The 21,158-nt window shown below is 41.8% G+C and overlaps 1 protein-coding gene across 4 annotated transcripts in view; it reads left to right on the top strand.

Annotated features, from left to right (window-relative positions):
- LOC117360670 (putative nuclease HARBI1) overlaps positions 1–21,158 on the top strand; it is a 47,371-nt gene that overhangs the window by 8,615 nt on the left and 17,598 nt on the right. For 2 of the 4 annotated variants that reach the window (XM_033944823.1, XM_033944833.1), the window contains exons 2-3: positions 1,099–1,467; positions 15,419–16,143. In XM_033944823.1, the coding sequence (XP_033800714.1) occupies positions 1,099–1,467; positions 15,419–15,501 (452 nt within the window). In that variant the 3' untranslated portion in view covers positions 15,502–16,143. Of the gene's footprint in view, positions 1–1,098; positions 1,468–2,778; positions 2,832–3,841; positions 3,888–15,418; positions 16,144–21,158 lie in introns of those variants that run through there. The other 2 variants (XM_033944843.1, XM_033944850.1) reach the window with 2 other exon arrangements.

Genomic DNA, 21,158 nt, shown 5'->3' on the forward strand with positions numbered 1-21,158 from the left:
TGAGACCAGTCCTACCTGCATACGTTCCAGTTTTCCACCACTCTCTGGGTAAAGAATAACTTCCTTACGTTTGTACGGAATCTATCCCCTTTTAACTTTAAAGAGTGCCCTCTCGTTCACCCTACCTTGGAGAGGATGAACAACTTGTCTTTATCTGCTAAGTCTATTCCCTTCAGTATCTTGAATGTTTCGATCATGTCCCCTCTCAGTCTCCTCTTTTCAAGGGAGAAGAGGCCCAGTTTCTCTAATCTCTAACTGTACGGCAACTCCTCCAGCCCTTTAACCATTTTAGTTGCTCTTCTCTGAACCCTTTCGAGTACTACCATGTCCTTAATGTACGGCGATCAGTGCTGGACACAGTACTCCAGGTGAGGGCGCACCATGGCCCGGTACAGCCACATAATAACCTTCTACGATCTGTTCGTAATCCCCTTCTTTATCATTCTTAGTCTTATTACATGATGCTGTAAGTATCCTCACTATCACTTAAGTGTATGCTTGAGAAATCCTGCTCTGTCGATCTGATGTAGAAAGATGCTTATTAGAGCACCATATAAGAGTACATTTTTGTTTTGTTTTTCATCATATGTTTTAAAACATGTTTAAAAGCATCTTGTTAAAGTAAATCTTTCAATTTTAAAATTAAATCCTCATTGTAGCCTTCCTTCTGTTGCAATGAAAAGCCACTAGAACTAACGACCATCTTTAGCTGGCCTCATTCTGATGTGCTAGTACTGTATATAGCAAACAATAGAGCATCTGTTTTATACTGACTGATTTGATTTGATTATATAATACATGAGTATTTCAATAATTTCACAGTAAGGATGATTTTATGATTTATTGAATAGGGAGGGAGGGGGAGGGATTATTAGATTCAATAAGGATGATATAAATGTTAGATTTCTTTCATAATATTTAAAATATTATAGAATTTTAATTTGTAATGAAATGTTAAATTTGATGCTTATATGAGAGTTAATCAAGTGTGTATCTTTAAGTTTTAAATGAGTTTATTTGCTACACTTGTTGTAACATACGAAAATGAATAAAGAATTAAAAAAAAAAATACTGACAACACTCTGTTCTTTTCCACAGGTGATGCAGGGTATGGATGTCGCCCATGGCTTCTTACTCCTGTAACTCACCCAAAGACACCTGCAGAGAAGAGGTTCAACGAAGCACACATATCCACTCATTCTGTCATTGAACGTACCTTTCGTGCGTTAAAAAGTCGCTTCAGGTGCTTGGACAAAGCATCTGGTGCCTTGCAGTACTGCCCCCTCAAAGTGGCTGAGATTGTGCTTGCCTGCTGCATTCTTCATAACTTTGCTGTCAGGTATCAGGTGTCGGCCGACATTAGTCCAGATCTTGAGGAGGATCCACCATGCCCTCCTGCAGATGCCAGAGAAACTACTGAAGATGGGAGTGAGGTCCGCAGCAGCTTGATTGTGGAGTACTTTGCTTGTAAGTGCATAATGTTTGTTTGGAATTTAAAACTACAGTGGTACCTTGGTTTACGAGCATAATTCGTTCCAGAAGCATGCTCTTAAACCAAAACACTCGTATATCAAAACAACTTTTCCCATAAGAGTTAGTGTAAACTTGCAAAATTCGTTCCACATCTCCAAAAACTTAATTACCATTAAGGTCGCCTCCACCGCTGCCTCTGCCACAGACCCATCCATGCGGCTCTCCAATTCTCTCCTCTGCTGCTGTGCGCTGCCTCTCACTGCAGGTGGTGCTGGCTAAGCAAACACCGCCACTACCGCCGCAACAGAGCCCGACTGGATACTGTTGGCTGGCTCTGCCGCTCCCGGACACTGCCCCCCCCCCCCCCCGGATGCCACTACCCCCTCTGCTGAGACTCTCAGGTGCTGGCTCACTCCTGCCGGATGCACCCCGACTCCCATGCTCCACCCGAGGCCACCGGTGCTGCTATCGCCTCTTCCCCCCCCCTCTTCCCGACTGGCCCTGTCCTTACCCCTGCACCGCCGGTGATAGAAAGTGCCTGCCACCAGTCTGCTGCTGAGCCTTGAGCATCTGCGCATGCTCAGGCCTTCTGGATCTCACCCTCTCTGAGATTCTCATGAGATCTCGAGTCTCATGAGAATCTCGGTGAGGATGAGATCCAGAAGGCCTTGAGCATGCGAAGATGCTCAAGGCTCAGCAGCAGACTGGCGGCAGGCACTTTCTAAGTCCGGTGGCACACGGGTAAGGACAGGGCCGGTCGGTAGATGGGGAGGAGACGATCGTGAAGGGAGGAAGCAGCGCCGGTGGCCTCGGGGGGAGCAATACTGTTGGTTCCCGTGGTCAGGTTGGGTGGGGGCTCGCAAATCCAGTCAATGCTCGGTTTACGAGTCAAAAGTTTGAGTGTTTTGCTCGTCTTGCAAAACACTCACAAACCGGGTTACTCGTAAACCTAGGTTTGACTGTATTTGTTTTGCCGAGGAAGTGGTGCATTATTACAAAAGGACATATAGTGGTTCTGTAGAATGCCTACCCTTATTTTTGAGAAAATGTTAAGTGTGAATGCAAATATTTAGAGAAAAATAATTTTTTCTTAGTGTGTGGAAATCTTTTTAATATCCATTACCAAACTCCTAAGTGTTATCTGAAGCTTAGCCTGGATGTCGCTGGAGAGAGAAGATAGGGGTTTTTAAGCTAGTGCTAGATATTGGGGAGATTTCTAATGCAGTATTCTGGTTTAGTATTGGAAGGGTTGTGAAAAGGTGTGGTGCAGTGGTTCTCAACCTTTCTTCTGTTTTGACACAACAGAGCTTTCATGCATGTGACACACTGAATACTAAAATTCACCTCTGAAGAAAGCATACCAGTGCTGCCAGATGTACACAGCGCTGTACATTAAACATGTAAGACAATCCCTACTTGATAGAGCTTACTGTCTAAACAGGACACATAGGGGTTAGGGAATTTCTCACAGAGGAAATGATAAAACAGACATTGGTAAGAGTTAATAGTTAAAAGCAGCCTCAAAAAAGTTTTTAATATGATTTTGCTTGTCCCATATCAAAAAGCTGTATGCAACACATCAGTCACAGATTTCGCTCATACAACAAAACTAGTACCGTATATATTCAAATTTTAGTGTCGCCTCAGTGACAACACAAAATCCCTCCATTGCCAGATACCATAAAGCACAGGTGTCGAAATCGGTCCTCGAAGGCCGGAATCCAGTCGGGTTTTTAGGATTTCCCCAATGAATCTGCATGAGATCTATGTGCATGCACTGCTTTCAATGCATATTCATTGGGGAAATCCTGAAAACCCGACTGGATTCCGGCCCTCGAGGAGGGACTTTGACACCCCTGCCATAAAGCAACACACAAAAACCTACAAATATGCTACTGTGAAACTATATAGCAAGTAGAATCTATGGTCAGCAGACCTGTGACAGTTGTTATTGGGGGTAGTGGGGAAGCAAAAATAGGCACCAGTTAAAGAGATATCAATAATCTGACTCTCAATATTGCTGGTCTTCCCAGATTGCAGGAACTGATGGTTGTAAAAAAATAAAAATAGGCTTGCAGTCTGCACTATTTTTTTTTTTTTTTACACACTTCCCACCTCTTGCGGACACAACAGAATCACATGTAGAGGATGAAGGAGAGAGTAAGGTAGAAATCATGAAATCTTGGGAAGCGAATGCAGATAAGTGTACACCTAGTAAGCTCCAATTGTTAATGATTTTGGTGTAATTCTAATGGACCAGGTTTGAGTGAAATAAAGTTAAATATATAAAATAGTTTCTTTGGAGAGGGACAAGTACAGTCTTGAGACAATGCAGAGTTCATTTCCTTACTTTTTCCTTTATTTGCAGGATCTGTCCTCCCTGAAGCATTTCTTCCCTAGGGAACATATGGAAGGTAGTGTATGCTGCATGTTAGTAGTTAATATTCTCTACACCAAAGCACGTAACGGCTTTCGTTCATAGGCCTCTTGCTTTGTAGCATTTAATATGATTGATCTTTTAATTTTGAATTGTATATGTAGTTGCATTTTATGTACCGTATTTTTCATTCCATAAGATGCACCCTAGATTTAGAGGAGGAAAAACCAAGAAAAAAATATTCTGAATCAAATTGTGCCTCTGAACCCAGCACCCTAGAAAAATAGACAAATATACTGCAGCAGACAGATTTTGATCACTAAATTGAAATCTTACCTTTGTTGTCTGGTGATTTCTGGTTGCACTAGATAGAAAAAGAAAGAGAGAACTTTCTTTCCTTTCTTACTTTCTCAGGCCCAACAATTGTCTCTTTCTATTCCTTCCCTCCTTCCTTCCTATGTTCCGAGTTCTTGCCTCCTCCCCGTCACTGCCTCCCAGCCTTTGTCCTTCCTCCCTCCCGTAACAAAGCCTGCTTGTCTTCCTCCCTCCATCCCTCCCGCACCGAAGCCAGCCTGCCTTCCTCCCTACCGCACCAATTCCTTCTCCCTGGTCCGCCGCTCGCCCACTACTGCCACAACTCCACGAAGCCTGCCTTTCTCTCTGCCGTGCCAATTCCTCCTCCCTGGTCCGCCAACAGGCACTGCCACCGCTGCAGAACGACCCCCTCCCTTCCCGGAACCAGACTTTTTAGCAGGCGCCATAAGGAGCACAAAAAAACCTCTTCACCAAACCCTGGTAAACCCCAACCTACCAACACCTCACTACCCCAAATAACAAGAGGCTCACCTCCCAGGCCGTGCCCCCCCCCCACCAGTGCCACTAGCACACCTGCACCAAACTACATCCCCCGCTGTTACGATACTCAAGGCCACACCGCAGGAACTGGAGCACTGCCGATGTCTCAGGAGCCCGAAGATCCCTCGACGGAAGTCCAAGAAGCCGGCTTCTCCGACCAAAATGAGGCTTCTGCACTCCTGGACCACAGCACACACCCGACGCCACTACCGACACGGCAAAGGGTCGGCGGCGTGTTTGGGCCCTTAAGCCTTCCCTCGATGTCAATTCTGATGTTGGAGATAAGGTCTGGGCCAGCGATTAGAATCGAGGGTGAAATACTCACGTGGATTAAAAACTGTCTGGAGCAAAGGAAGCAGAGAGTGGGGGTAAATGGACAATACTCAGACTGGAGGAGCATCACCAGTGGGGTGCCGCAGGGCTCGGTGCTTGGACCCGTGCTCTTCAACATCTTTATAAATGATCTGGACATTGGTACGACGAGTGAGGTGATTAATTTGCAGACGATACAAAGTTATTCAAAGTAGTGAAGACACAGGAGGACTGCGATTATCTGCAACTTGACATAATCAGGCTCGAGGAATGGGCATCAACATGGTAAATGAGGTTCAACGTGGATAAATGTAAAGTGATGCATGTAGGTAACAAAAACCTCATGCACGAATACAGGATGTCCAGGGCGGTACTTGGAGAGACCTCCCAGGAAAGAGACTTGGGAGTTCTGATTGACAAGTCAATGAAGCCATCCACGCAATGTGCAGTGGCGGCGAAAAGGGCGAACAGAATGCTAGGAATTATAAAGAAGGGGATCACGAACAGATCGGAGAAGGTTATCATGCCGCTGTACCGGGCCATGGTGCGCCCTCACCTGGAGTACTGCGACCAGCACTGGTCGCCATACATGAAGAAGGACACGGTACTACTCGAAAGGGTCCAGAGAAGAGCGACTAAAGGTTAAAGGTCTGGAGGAGTTGCCGTACATTGTAAGATTAGAGAAACTGGGCCTCTTCTCCCTCGAACAGAGGAGATTGAGAGGGGACATGATCGAAACATTCAAGGTATTGAAGGGAATAGACTTGGTAGATAAGGACAGGTTGTTCATCCTCTCCAAGGTAGGAAGAACGAGAGGGCAAGCTCAAAAATTGAAAGCGGGTAGATTCCGTGCAAACATAAGGAAGTTCTTCTTCACCCAGAGAGTGGTAGAAAACCCAGAGTCTGTTATAGGGGAGAATATCCTCCAGGGATTCAAGACAAAGTTTGACAAGTTCCTGCTGAACCGAAACGTACACAGGGCTAGTCTCAGTTAGGGTGTTGGTCTTTGACCAGAGGGCTGCCGCGTGAGCAGACTGCTGGGCACAATGGACCACTGGTCTGACTCAGCAGCGGCAATTTTTATGTAACCACAGCACGTGCATTCCCCAAGCATGCTAAGTTTGACCATGAACTGAACGTACTCGGGGAGTACTGGCATTGGTGGATGGGGGCACCCCAAACTTCCTTGGTCTTGAGACAACACAAGAAGGAAGGATTCTGCTTTGGGATTGGATTTCTTTGGCCAGTGGGGCTTTGACATTCCCACTAGCAAAGGTAGGTGGGGAGAAGGTAGAGGAAATATGTGGTTCCTTCTGTGCCCCACCCCCATGGATTGGTGACTATGCCCTGCCTTAATCAAGGGTTTAAAATTTTTTATTGAAATGCAGCATTAATTAAATCATATTTTAGGCCTTAGGCTTTATTATATCTAATGGATAAGTCTACCCTGGACCATTGTACGTGATTGCCATCCAACCTGCAAAAGCTTAGAAAGCATCCAAGACTCAGGGGTTGGAGATACAAGGTGCATTGGGACAGGGTTTGCTACATGACAAAGTGTTTTGAAAGAAATGGGTTGGTGGTTACATTTGGGGAATATTTTGGATCTCTTTGCAGCTAGTTTATGGTAGTTCTGAGAAGGTCTTGACCCACCCATGCGGCACATGGTTTTACATAGTTAGTTATTAGTGATTTCTAGGATTACCTCCTCGCTGCAAGACAACCAAAATAAGCCGAATAGTCCAGGTTTTCCCAATTGCATGTATGGATTTTATAGATTTTAATGTTTTTTTTTAATTTGGGTTTTTTTTTTTGGGGGGGGGGAATCATGTGGAGAGATCAATTAGAGCAGATCAATGGCCTAGGATCTATTTCCTCAAGAGGACTTGTGAAGCATGTGGGAAAAAGACTATCGCTACATAAGCTGAATGCCCTGCGCTGCTCTCGATACTCATAGGCTCCCTGCGCTAAAAACCACTATTGCGGCTTAGTAAAAGGGGGCCATAGTGCAAAATATAGACAGCAGATATAAATTCTCAAAATGGCCACATTTTGATCACTAAATTGAAAATAAAATCATTTTTCCTACTTTTGTTGTCTGGACATTATTCAAATCTTGTTGGTCCCAGGCTCTGGTTGTCTTCTGATAATTTGCTTGCCAGGGTCTCCTTCTTTCTTCTTTCTCTGTGCTAAACATCCATCTTCTATCTCTGTCCTCCCCTTCCATTTCCCTTCCCTGGAAGTCTGGCATCTTTCCTTTTTTTCATCTCCATCCACAAGATCCACCTTTCTCAACTACCCTTTCATTGAGCATCTCTCCCTCCTTCCCCACCACCCCAGGGTCCACCATCTCTCCCTTTCTTTTCCCAACTACCCTCCTATCCAGTATCTCTTTCCCCCCCTCCACACTATCCCTTGTGTCCTACTTCTCTCCCTTTCTGTTCTTTCCCTCCCTAATCCACCATCTCTCTCCCACTCCTCTGCTTTAGACCCATTATTTCTTCCCCCCCAAAGTCCGGCATATGCATGTCTCTTTGAACCCCCCTTCCCTCCCTCCCTCCCTCTGTGTACTTCCACAGCAGGGCCCCGAAGGCTTGCACCCCACCCCTTGAAGGCCTGCCTGTCTCCCTGAAGGTCTGCACCCCCCAAAGGCCTGCACATTCCCCCCTGAAGACCTGCACATTCACCCCTTAAAGGCCTGCACTACCCCTTGAAGGCCTGCCCCTGCCCTCCCCCCCCCCACCCCCCGGAAGGCCTGCATGTTCCTCCCTGCCCTCCCACATCCATTTACCTAATTCCTGAAGGGAGCAGCCTGCAGAGAGGATCACCAGTACTTTAGCGATCCATGCAGGTTGCCATAGGCCTCAGGAGCTGTCTTCCATCTGGTGCCTATGGCAACTTGCAAGGATCACTAAAGTACTAGTGATCCTCTCTGCAGGCTGCTCCCTGCTAAAATTAGGTAAAGGGATGCGCTGGAGGCCAGGGAGAAAGCTGGACACCACAGCACTTCCTGATTGACCCTCGCCCTCTAAAGCAGGAGCGGCGGCAGCCGACCAGCAAAGGGCAGCGCTGCCGATCCTGCTTTAGGGGGTGAGGGGGGAGGGTCAATCACTGAATTGGGAAGCCGATTTTTTTTTTGGGGGGGGGGGGTTTAAATCATATCGATTCACCCGATGTGAATCGATTTGAATCGGGCAGCACTAAGTCCTCGGCTCTTACCACAACAGGCGCTTCTGTCTCCTGTAGTGCGCTAAGCTCCATTCCCTGACTGGCTCAGCGACCGACTGGGGTTACCTGAGCAATCGACCAGTCAATCGCGAACAACGTATTGGGCACCCCTGTTTTAAAAGATAACATCGTAAAAAGGAAGATAGATCATCCCAACAGTGAGATTGCATTACAGGCCACAGTAGACAAGGTTTCCTTAAATACAGAGCAGGCTGATTTTAAAGATTGCAAAAGATCTATGCCAATTGCTGAGCAAATTGTAAATAGATATGACAAACATTGTTTGAAATGTCTGTATGCAAATGCTAGAAACCTAAGTAATAAGATGGGAGAGTTAGAATATACTGCACTAAATGAAAAGGTAGGTATAATAGGCATCTCTGAAACCTGGTGGATAACCAATGGGACACTGTCATACCAGGATACAAGTTTTAGCATAGTGATAGGGTAGATTGAATCAGCGGAGGTGTAGCATTGTGTTTAAGGAGGGCCTTGAATCAAATGGACTGAAAATTCTACAGAAGCAGAAACGCACCTTGGAATCCCTATGGGTAGAAATTCCATGTGAAAGTGAGGGGAGAAAGGATAGTGATAGAAGTGTACTACGTCTGCATGACCAGAATGAATGGACAGATGTTGAAATATTATCAGAAATTAGGGAGGATAACAAACTGGGTAACTCGGTAATGAGTGATTTCAACTTCCTTGATATTGACTGGGTAAATGTATCATTAGTGCATGCCAGGGAGATATAATTCTTTGATGAAATCAAGGACTGCTTTATGAAGCAGCTGGTTCAGGAATCGACAAGAGGTGAAGCAATTCTAGATCTAGTTCTTGGTGGAACATATGAATTGGTGAGGGAGATAATGGTGCTGGTGCCGCTTGAAAACAGTGTTCAGATTTGATATCCCTGGAATAACTTTACACAGGAAATGTAATACAGCAGCACTTAACTTTAAAAAAAGGAGACTTTGATAACAGGAGAATGGTATAAAAAAGAAACTTGGAGATGCAGCTGCAAATGTCAAAAATATACATCGGTCATGGATATTATTTAAAAATACCATCCTGGAAGCCCAGACTAGATATATTCCATGTATTAAAAAAGGAGAAAAAACCAACCAAGTACGAATCTGAATATATTAGCGACAGCGTGGGCTGAGGACTTGCATTGCCAGTTGACTGCTCAACAGTTACAATGGGTCCTGAAGAACATTCAGAAGGTGTCACCCAATATTACTCACTGGGAAATGCAATTGAAAATTGTTCTTAGACTTTACATTCCACCGGAACGTGCAGCCCGGATGGGGATTACTACGTCGCATTCTTGCCCGAAATGCAATCAGGCTCACGCATCTTTGAGTCACATGTTTTGGGCCTGCCCCGCAATCCAACAGTTTTGGAGACATCTTGGCCTATATACCACATCGCTTTGGGGAAGGCGATATTTGGATTTTATAATATAGCCTCGCCCAAACCCAGGGGAATGTCAGCATTTATCTCCAGAGCCCTATTGATGGGAAAAAAAGCCATCCTCACCAACTGGCTCTCCCGTGATCCCCCGTCTTATGCACAATGGAGATCCCTAATGATAGTGCACGCAACACTGGAGAGACGCATGGTGGGAGACTTGACTCTTGGCCCGGGTCGCAAATTTTGTCAGGTGTGGGAGCACTTCTGGCAGGACCTCACACTGCGTGCTCGCAGTAGACTTTTGAATCTTTAAGATTTTATTCCCACTCTCAGCTGTTGGACTGGCCATGGATTCTTGGGGAGGGGAGGGGGGGATGTGAGGGGAACTGATTATATTGTTGAAAATGTTATTTCCTGAATGGTACTACTGTTTGTATTTGCTTCTTACTGCTGGAATAATAAAAATCATTTAAACATAAAAAAGGAGAAAAAAGACCAAACAGCTGGTGTGGTTAACGAATGAAGTGAAGGAAGCTATTAGAATTAAAAGAGAATCCTTCAGAAAGTGGAAGAAGGATCTGACTGAAAATAATTGTAGACAGCACAAGGAATGTCAAATGCAAGGTGGCGAAGAGAGACCTTGAAAAGAAGATTGTGCTGGAAGCAAAATCACACAGTAAAAACTTTTTTAGATATATTAAAAGCAAGAAGCAGGGAAGAAAATCAATTAGACCGCTAGATGACAAGAGATAAAATGGGCTCTCAGGGAAGATGAGGCCATATAAGAGAGATTAAACAAATTCTTTGCTTCAGTCTTCACTGAAGAAGACATGAGTGGCTTACTGGTGCCAGAAAAGGTATTCAATTCAGATGAATCGGAGGAACTCAAACAAATCTCAAACACTGGTTGATGTAATGGGTCAATTTAACAAATTGAAACAGTAGCAAATCACCTGGACTGAATATATACATCCCAGAAAGTTGATAGAATTGAAAAATGAACTTGCAGAGCTATTAGTAATTAGAACCGTATGGATACATGTATTTTATTGGGGAGAGGGGGGAAATTGGATGATTAATATTTTTATTTAATGATTGGATTTCTGTATGTATTATGAAAATTTTCATTGAAGAATTGTTGGAGGGGGAAAGGGTTATAATTTCTACTTTAATGGATTATATGTATAAGAATGTCAAGTGCTGTATATTTTATTTGTAATGTAATGTTTTAATATTAATAACTTGTTTGTCAGTTTTAAAATGAATAAAGAATTTAAAAAAAAAAAAGAACTGTATTTTTTCAGTCCATAAGATGCACTTTTTCCACCCCCAAAAAGCGAGTGGAAAAGTGAGTACGTCTTATGGACCAAATGCACGTCCCGTCCCCCCGTCCCTTTTTTTTAAGTGGCAGTGGTCCAGTGTGGTCTCCTGCTGGATGGCTGCCTTTCTCCTTGCAGAGCATCACACAGTGCAGGAGTGTGACCTTTGCGCTTCTTGCCTGGTCTTGCGCTGCTCTGTGATTGGCTGCACTCAGTTCGCACGATGAGAACTGACTGCAGCCAATCAGAGAGGCGTGGGACCAGGCAGGAATCGCAAAGGTTGTGCGTCACTCTGCAAAAGAAAGGCAGCTGTCCAGCAGGAGACTGTGCTGGACCACCACCATGTAAAAAAAGGTACCGGGGGGGGGGGGGGGGCTGCGGGCTGCAGGCTGCTTCTTTGGACTGCGGATGGCTTTGGGCTGCAGGCTCTTTCGGGCTTTGGGTGGCTTTGAGCTGCAGGCTGTTTCGGGTTGCAGGCTTCCTAGCACCAGACCACCAGATGCACCTACGTGCAGAGGAAGAATAAAACAAGAAAAAAAAGTTCTTTTTTTTTTTTAAATTTCTTTATTCATTTTAAATCACACAAGTGTACAGAAATACATCATTTATAACTTCTATATAACACTTGAAATTCTTTCTAATATCATCAGAAAAACATATATCCCTTCCCTCCCATCCTTCCTTAAATATTTCAGTGTGTACATATAGTATCCAAGGAAAATAATGTCTACTCATTACAGTATTTTTCCAATGGCCCCCAGATCTTTATAAAATTATTATAAATCCCTTTCTGCATAGTAATTACTCTTTCCATCTTATATATATGGCATAATGAGTTCCACCAAAATGTATAGTTAAGATTAGTATAATAAGAACATAAGAAGTTGCCTCCACCGGGATCAGACCAGAGGTCCATCGCACCCAGCGGTCCGCACCCGCGGCGGCCCATCAGGTCCATGACCTGTCAAGTGTTCCCTGCCCTAAAAAAACCTATCCTTACTTCTATCTGTATCCTTCAATCCCCTTTTCCTTCAAGAATTTATCCAAACCTTCTTTGAATCCCTGTAGTGTCTTCTGCCCCACCACAACCTCCGGGAGTCCACCACTCTCTGGGTGAAGAAGAACTTCCTGGCATTGGTTCTAAACCTATCCCCTTTCAGTTTCTCCGAGTGCCCCCTTGTACTTGTTGTTCCCCACAGTCTGAAGAATCTGTCCCTGTCTACCTTATCTATGCCTTTCAGGATCTTGAAAGTTTGTATCATGTCTCCTCTAAGTCTCCTCTTTTCCAGGGAGAACAGCCCCAGCTGTTCTAGCCTGTCGGCATATGAAAGGTTTTCCATACCTCTTACCATTTTCGTCGCTCTTCTCTATCTTCTATCTATCTTCTATCAAAAGATCTATCGGGACGGAGCTCACTGTCATGCGCTTTCAAGCCATGCCCCCCCGGGAAAAAAATTCTGAACCAAATTTTTTTTTCTTGGTTTTTCCTCCTCTACAGGTAGGTATTTTATGGTCAGGTGTGTCTTATGGACCAAAAAATACAGTCATTTTTCTTTAAAATCCAGCATATTACCAGAAGACTGCAGGGTGGCCAACATGACCCTGATTTATAAAAAGGGTTCCAGAGGTGATCTGGGAAATTATAGACCAGTGAGTCTGACATTGGTGCCAGGTAAAATGGAAGAAACAATTATAAAGAACAAAATGACAGAACATAAACGTAAGCAAGAATTAATGAGAAAAAGCCAACATGGATTTAGTCAAGGGAAATCTTGCCTCACCAATCTACTGCATTTCTGTGAAGGGGTGAATGAACATATGGATAAAGGTGAACCAGTTGATAGTGTGTATTTAGATTTTCAAAAGGCATTTGACAAAGTACATCATGAAAACCATGGGATAGCAAGTAACATCCTATTATGGATTAAGAACTGGTTGAAAGACAGAAAACTGAGTAGGTTTAAATGGTTAATATTCTCAATGGAGAAGGGTAAATTGTGGGGTTCCCCAAGAGTCTGTGCTGGGACCACTGATCCAGAGATGGGACTAATTAATGAGATAATTAAATTTGCTGATGACACACAGTTGTTTAAGGTTGTTAAATCGCAAGACGATTGTGAAAAATTACAAGAAGACCTTGGGAAGACTGGAAGATTGGGTGTCAAAATAGCAGATGATGATTAATGTGAGTAAGTGCGAAGTAATGCATGTGAGAGAGAGACCCAAATTATAGCTATGTGATGCTGGGTTCTTTGTTAGGAGTTGCTGCCCAGGGAAAGGATCTAGGTGTCATTGTGGAGGATACATTGAAACTCTCAGCTCAAAGCACAGCAGTGGCTAAGAAAGCGAAGAAAATTTGGGGATTTAGGAAAGGAATGAAAACAAAGATGAAAATGTTATAATTCCCTTGTATCATTCTGAGATACTGCTGCAACTTGAATACTGTGTACAATTCTGGTCGCTGTATCTCAGAAAAGAAATAGTGGCATTAGAAAAGGTACAAGAAGGGCGACGAAAATGATAAAAGGAAAAAGCACTTCACAGCTTCTTGCTTCACAGACATCAATCAGCCAAGTGAAATTGTAATCCACAAAAGTAAGGGGGAGAAATCCAAAATCTCAACAACATCTTGTTTTGCGGACAAAGCCGCTGCTTCAGGAGAAACAGCGGTAAATTCACTACGAAGAATCCCACTTCAAGGTGACGCAGGGCTTTCAAACAAATGCTGAAAAAAGGCAGCCAATCACTGCCTTCCTACAATGACACTAGAAACATCAAGCCCGCTTAAATTTAAAGGGCTATACGTTTGCAGTTGAGCACCTCTCAGGGATAAGATGTATAAATCTGAATGATTGGTAAAAAGCTTGCCTCTTAATTGCATTATTTAAACCTAAAGGCTCCATCGACTAATTTAAAAATCCAAGACTTTCTTTTGTCTGATTTTGGAACTGATTTTTTAATTGCAGTCGATGGAGTCTTTAGGTTTAAATAATGCAATTGAGAGGCAAGCTTTTTACCAATCATTCAGATTTATACATCTTATCCCTTTGAGGTGCTCAACTGCAAACATATAGCCCTTTAAATTTAAGTGGGCTTGATGTTTCTAGTGTCATTGTAGGAAGGCAGTGATTGGCTGCCTTTTTCAGCATTTGTTTGAAAGCCCTGTGTCATCTTGAAGTGGGATTCTTCATACTGAATTTATCGGTGTTTCTCCTGAAGCAGTGGCTTTGTCTGTGAAACAAGGACCTTGACTAGATGTTGGGTTTTTCCCCTTACGTTTGTGGATTACAATTTCACTTGGCTGATTGATATTTGAAAAAACAAGGAAGGCAACCAAGTCACATCAAGGTCTGTGCTTGAGCAACCTGGGGTTTCAAAAAATGGTCAACCATTTTAGACAAGGGTTCAAGGATGGTACCCCGGAGCGACACAATGGGTCTACCCGGGGGGTCGTTGAGAGTTTTATGAATTTTGGGTACAGTGTAAAAGTGGGAGTTGCGGCCTCAGATTTAGTGATAATGTTATTCTGCAGTGCCTCCTGCACCACAACTGCAATCTCCTGACGCAGAGCGGGGGAGGGATCCCCATCAAGTTTAATATACCAGTCTGCGTTGGAGATATGTGCATCCACCTGAGCATAACATCATATAATGTGACATGTTCTTTGACATATTACATTATATTTGGTTTGCAAGTTGTGAGCCAAGTTAGGCACTTTGAGCTTCCCCCTCACAGACCTTGATGTGACTTGGTTGCCTTCCTTGTTTTTTCTAGTTTAGGATTTGTTTGGCAAATCAGGAGTGTGTTGTTGTTGATTGATATTTGAAGCAGGAAGCTGTGAACTGCTTTTTCCTTTTGAAGATAAGTACTGCTCGGGGAGTGTTCTTGATTGACTTTTTCAACTATTTTTTTGCTGACACTTCCTCGTGGAGTCTTTCTATTTTTCTTTACATATGGCAGATTTGGATTTTTGAAGAACAGGCTTTGCTCAGTTTGAATTTTTCTTTGTTCTGTTTTTCCCATTCTGTTATTGAGCCAATGATGAGTGGGGCTTTATTGAGTACTAAGTTACATTTGAAGACTGTACCGGAAGCTTTGAGGCTATTTATTTAACTGATGTTGGCTCCTTGTGACATAAATAGCAAATTATATATTAATGTTTTGTGAGTTTAGTATACTGTATTGATTTTTTCTTTATCATTTTTGAGTTTATTTTTCATATGGAACACCAATGTCTGACCTAATGGGAGCACGAGGGATGTGAATGCACATGTTCCCATTCGTAGAAATTGTAAAGAAAACCTTTTCATATTGACATTTTTTCTTATACAGTTGGCAAAGGATATGGATTTCTATGCAGATTGAATAGTAAATTGTGTGCTCGAAAGTGTAAGTTTTGATTGCCCTGTTTTTATTTGTTTTGTTTTGTTAAACACAGGCCAAGAAATCACAGCAGTGGAAGTCATTGGACAGAAGTTACTTCACAGATGTGAACAGGGCAAGCAACAGGAAAACCTATGACAAGTGCTAACAGTGCCTAAGCAAGTTTTCCACAGGCTTCCAGGAAGGCCAGACAGGAATCTTGACCTTCGGGTCAAACCGGTCCTCAGGCTTCTTCTTTCTACTCAGTCTGGTTTTCAGGATATCCCAGGGAGTCCAGACATGAAACAGTGCCTTAGGCAAATAATCCACAGGCTCTAAGAAGGCCAGGTGGGAAACTTAACTCCTTTTTTCAATATGTACTCTCCAGAGTACACCATCAGGCTTACCCACTGTATCTTGGTGGAGGACCTCAATGTGGCAGAGAAAGGAATAGTAGGACAAGACTGTAGGAGCAGTAGAGCAAAAGTCATCAAACAACTTTTGTCAGCATCAGTGGGTAGTCACTTCAGGGATATTCTGAAAAGCCAACTTAAAATGATTCATACCAGCTGGCCAAAACACATGCTGTGACATTGAACATGTGGGGAAAATATCTTGGTCTTGACAGCTTCAACTACCTCTAAAACTTGCTCACAAGTATTTCTGGGAATTCTAGCACACACAACAGAACAGTCCATCACTGTACAATCTGGAGCCTAGCATTGATTGACTGATGGGACAACTACTGATCTCTTCGCACAGCAAAGTGCAGCATTCTTCATTACAGCCATCATCTTTGTGGTAAGTGATTTCCAGGGCAGATCTCACTTCAGACTGGATCTTCTGGCACAGCTCACTATACAAGAGGTTGGCTCCACTTCTGTGCTTTTTGTGGGTAACACAGTGAGATGGTGCTGATCTCTTGAGCCTTCAGGGAACATATTCCTTGGGAGATGGTAATATTGTACTGAATGGCAGCTACAACCTCGCTGAAGCCATGCATAATGAACACTGTTATTGTGTTGGTGCATTAACTACTTGTCTTGCACTGTGTGGCACAACTTTATATAAGATTTATACTCTTATTTCTCAGGGATTCAAGGTGTATTACAAAAGAGGATAACAAAATCTGTTCAGAAATACATCACTCATCATTAATACAACATATGTAATTGCATAGCTCTTCTCTGACCTTTGTTCAGACTTCTCTTTGGTCTTGTGCAGAAGCTGTTGCTGCAAATGAGACAGTAATATTGGCTTAGTCTTGGTTGTCACTAGACCAGCTTTTGAGAGTGAAGGAAGAGGGATGACTAGATTATTTATACAGTACCTGACTCAGTGGAAGTGGCTATGGGGCTCTACATCACTGAAAGCCAAACCTTCAACCATCTACATGCAGTCTGTGTTGTAGGGGATGTCACCACTGCAGAAACAGCAGGGTTAGACTGACAGTTGTGAAAGGAAGCCTAGGCATATAAATGTAAAAAGCTCCTTTAATTTTTTTGAGGCTTGTGAGAGGCCCCAGTGAAAGACCCTTTGAGATACCCTTTTGTCCCACATACACACGCACACTCAGGACAGTTCCTCCACCATTTCTTCAATCTTTGATAGGCACGCTACAGGAAAAAAAGGAATAAACTTTACAAAAAGAGGAAATGTGATGCAATTTTCAAAAGTATTTACTTGTATAAAAATCTGATTGAAATTTGTTCTCAAATTCAGTTTCAGTTGCATATCTAGCCTAATTTTATGCTGCAGTCTGTAGGCATGTTGGGGTAGGAGAGGAAAACTTTAAAATGTATGAGCATTATTTTGTTGCTTCACCTATGGGTATATGTTAAATAAACAAGGATATTAGCTACATCTGTATCAGTTGAGATCTCTACATTGATCTGGCGTTTATTGGAAATACTCAGATCCTGTAATTTATCCAGTACCCTGGTCCGATCATTACCTTATTTCTAGTAATCTCACTGTTCAACAACCCATTTCAAATTTATTATTGCCTAACTACAAAACAATCACTTATAGAGATTTTTCTAAAATCGAACAATCTGATGTAACATCAGCATTTGATTCACTTCATTCAGTTTTTACCTCCTCATCTTTCAAAGAACAAATTCAAACATGGGAATTTACATTAAGAAACCTAGTTAATATTAAAGCTCCATTAATTTCCAAAACAATCTCAAGCCGCAATTCTACAAACCCATGGTATACAGAAGAACTCTCACTACTAAAAAAACAGCAAAGATCTCTTGAAAGAAAATGGAGAAATAACAAAACAATTACAAATTTACAACAATACCAAGATCATGCAACCTTCTATAAACTAAAAATAAATCAAGCTAAAAACAAATATTACAACAAAAAAATTGTAGAAACCAAAAGTTCAGCAACTCTGTTTTCACTGGTAAAATCTTTATCCCCTCTTTTAAAAAAGAACAATGCACAAAATTGCAATCTTACAGCTCAAGATATTGCGGATTACTTTTCTACCAAACTTAATAAGGTTCGAGAGACATTTCAATTTAGTGTAGGTAATCAACCTGCAGACAAAACAATTCCCTCTTTCGTTCCATTGTCTAAATGCTCTAAACTTAAAATTCCTACTCTAAAAGATATCGAGCATAGCTTACACAAAATCAACCTTAAGGGAACTCGTGATGAAATTTTGCCACCATACTATTTTAAAAAATTTTTCTCTTGTTTAGGCCCCTTCATTCTCTCACTAATACAAAACAGTTTTCTTTCCGCTACATTTCCCCAGTGTTGGAAACAAACTATAATCACGCCAATAATCAAAGACCATAAAACTACGCCTGAAGAAATCTCTAACTATCGACCTATAGCAAATATCCCTTTTATGGCAAAACTCGCAGAAAGTCTAGTTTTCGAACAAATATCTGACTTTGTTGAATCCACTAATGTTCTTCATCCTTTTCAAACTGGATTCAGAAAATTCCATAACACTGAATATACCATGTTAGGATTAATTAACAACATTCACTACTTCCTTGAACACCATAGATCCGTGGTTCTAATTTCTTTAGACCTAACCGCCGCTTTTGATACCATTGACCACAACCTATTAATTAATCGACTAGAATCTATTGGAATCATTGATCAAGCTCTTGAATGGTTTAATTCTTTTTTGTCTAACCGCTCTTCTTTCATTAGATTTAACAATAGTATTTCCAAAAGCTATTCATTAGAATATGGTATCCCACAAGGTTCAAAATTATCTCCTCTTCTATTCAACATATTTCTGTCACCACTTCTTAACATAGCACAATCTCTAGGGTTCACAGCTTTTGTCTATGCAGATGATATTCAGCTCATTCATCCATTGGATCCAGAAAGCACTGACGACATAGCAGCAATTAACAATAAACTGGTAACAATAAAAAATTGGTTAACTACAAATAAACTATCTTTAAACATTAACAAAACAAAAACGATGCTTTTCCCTTGGAAAAAAGATATAATTCTGAGTTCTCCAATTTCGATCAATAACACCAATTTAGAACAGGTCACTTCTTTAAAAATATTAGGAGTTATGATCGACGATAAGCTTTCTTATCATGAGTACATAAATAATATAGTTAAATCTTGTTTCTACAAACTTCGTTTGATTCGTTCACTTACAAAATTCTTAGAACCAGAATCAATCAACATTCTCATTCATTCCCTCATTATGACTAAATTAGATTATTGCAATTCTCTTCTCATTAATATAACTCAAAAAGAAAAAAGAAGGCTGCAACTCATACAAAACACCGCCGTGAAACTAATTTACAAAGCTAAAAAATATGACCACGTTACTCCGCTGTTGGTTAAATCTCATTGGCTTCCTATAAGCCATCGCTTCACCTTTAAATTGTTGCTTTTGGTGTTCAAAGCTTTAAATTACAATGAACCCCAATTTATTAACAGATGGCTTATCCCATATAGTACAACACGCTCACTTCGTTCATCCTCAACTAATCTTCTTACAGTTCCATCTATTAAAATGATAGGAACCAGAAGACAGGACATGTTCTCAGTTAATGCACCTCAATCGTGGAATCTTTTACCCCAACACATCAGAGAACTAAAAGACCTAACACAGTTTAAAAAAATGCTAAAAACTTTTCTTTTTAAAGATGCGTATGGTTATTATGAGTAGTAAAAATTGATAATCTTATATACATTTTCGGTTTTTTCTTTTTTTTTCTTTTTTTTATTAAAACAGCCATCTTTTACCCACCTTTTGTTTTTCCCTTTTATGTTTCTTCTTCTCTTCTATCAAAATTGTAACTATTTCCCCATTTAGCCTCACATGTCTTGTATGTTTTACCCTCACATTATTGTGAAATTAAGTTTTTGATCAGTTTGTAAAGTATGTTATATGTTTACACAACAAATTTGTTTTTATGTCATTTTTTAACATTGTACTTGTTTCATTTATTAATACATGTTATTTTTATTGTACATCGCCTAGCAAATTATATAGGCGATTCATCAAGACTTAATAAACTTGAAACTTGAACTTGATATAATGTCAGAATTTAGTATATACAGTCGACTCCGCTTAAGTGCAAGGCCTCTGGACCGGACTGCCACGTGCGCTTAAACGGAGTGTGCACTTAATCAGAGTATCACTTTTTAGTCATGAAAAATCACAGTACGCTGTAGTCAAATGCAATAAAACTTTTATTCAGCAAAAATAAATACACATAAAACAATTCTATACGGTTCAGTTTTAGAATCAGCACTGTTCTGTCTAATGCAATATACTGTAAACCTTTTTTTAAACCAACATTCTACTGAAATAATCAGTCATTGTTTTCTGCACGCAGATTGCACGATTCAGGCTGTGTATCTGACTACAGATTCTGTAAAACTGGCCATAGTCATGACATCCATTTATCTCCAGATAACAATGCAGGGTGTGTAGGGACTTCAGCGCATCAGAGAAGGAAACAATCTTTGCAGGTGTTTCATTAGTCGTGATGACCGCAGTAGTATCTCCGTCCTCATCAGACTCTTGGTTGTCTGCAGTGTCCTTTATGACTACAGATATCGTAATTAGTGGTGTCAGATATGGGCACATCGTTGTCAACAGCGACATACAGCTCAAATTCTTGTGGTGAGAGTCCAATTGGGAGTTCAGTGGGCGAAATATCAGCTTCAGTTGTCTCATCAGATGCATGAATGAAGTTTGCCTGTCGATAGCAATTTGAAATCATTGATGATGAGACTCGATTCCATGCCTCTCTTACCATGTGAAGAGAGTCGAGAACCATCATTTTTCTCACGAGCTCAGCAGCTCAGGGGATGGATTGCATCAATCACTGCCATCACATATCTTAGGACAAGCGACCTGTAATGACGTTTGAAGTTGGCGATTATCCCCTGGTCTATCGGTTGGATCAAAAAGGTCGTGTTTGGTGGAAGAAACACGAGTTTGATGTTGGTTAATCGTACGTCAGGGCTGTGTGCTGCACAGTTATCACACAGAATTACAATGTGTCTTCTACGCCTTCTCATCAGATTGTCAAGCTTCTGCAACCATTCAATCCACAGTGTTGCCGTCATCCATGCGTTTTTGTTGCTTACATATTCAACAGGTAGGCATTTAATGTTTTTGAAGCACTGAGGATTTCGATTCTTCCCAATCTCCAGGGGCTTGAGCTTTTCACTACCATCCATATTGCAACTGAGCAGCAATGTCAATCGTTTCTTTGGCACCTTGAAGCCAACAGTTTCACTGCGTTTGAAAGCCAATGTTCCATCAGGTATGGCACGCCAGTATAGGCCCGTCTCATCAGTGT

This window comes from Geotrypetes seraphini, chromosome 1 (genome assembly GCF_902459505.1).
Source record: "Geotrypetes seraphini chromosome 1, aGeoSer1.1, whole genome shotgun sequence".
Lineage (NCBI taxonomy): Eukaryota > Metazoa > Chordata > Amphibia > Gymnophiona > Dermophiidae > Geotrypetes > Geotrypetes seraphini.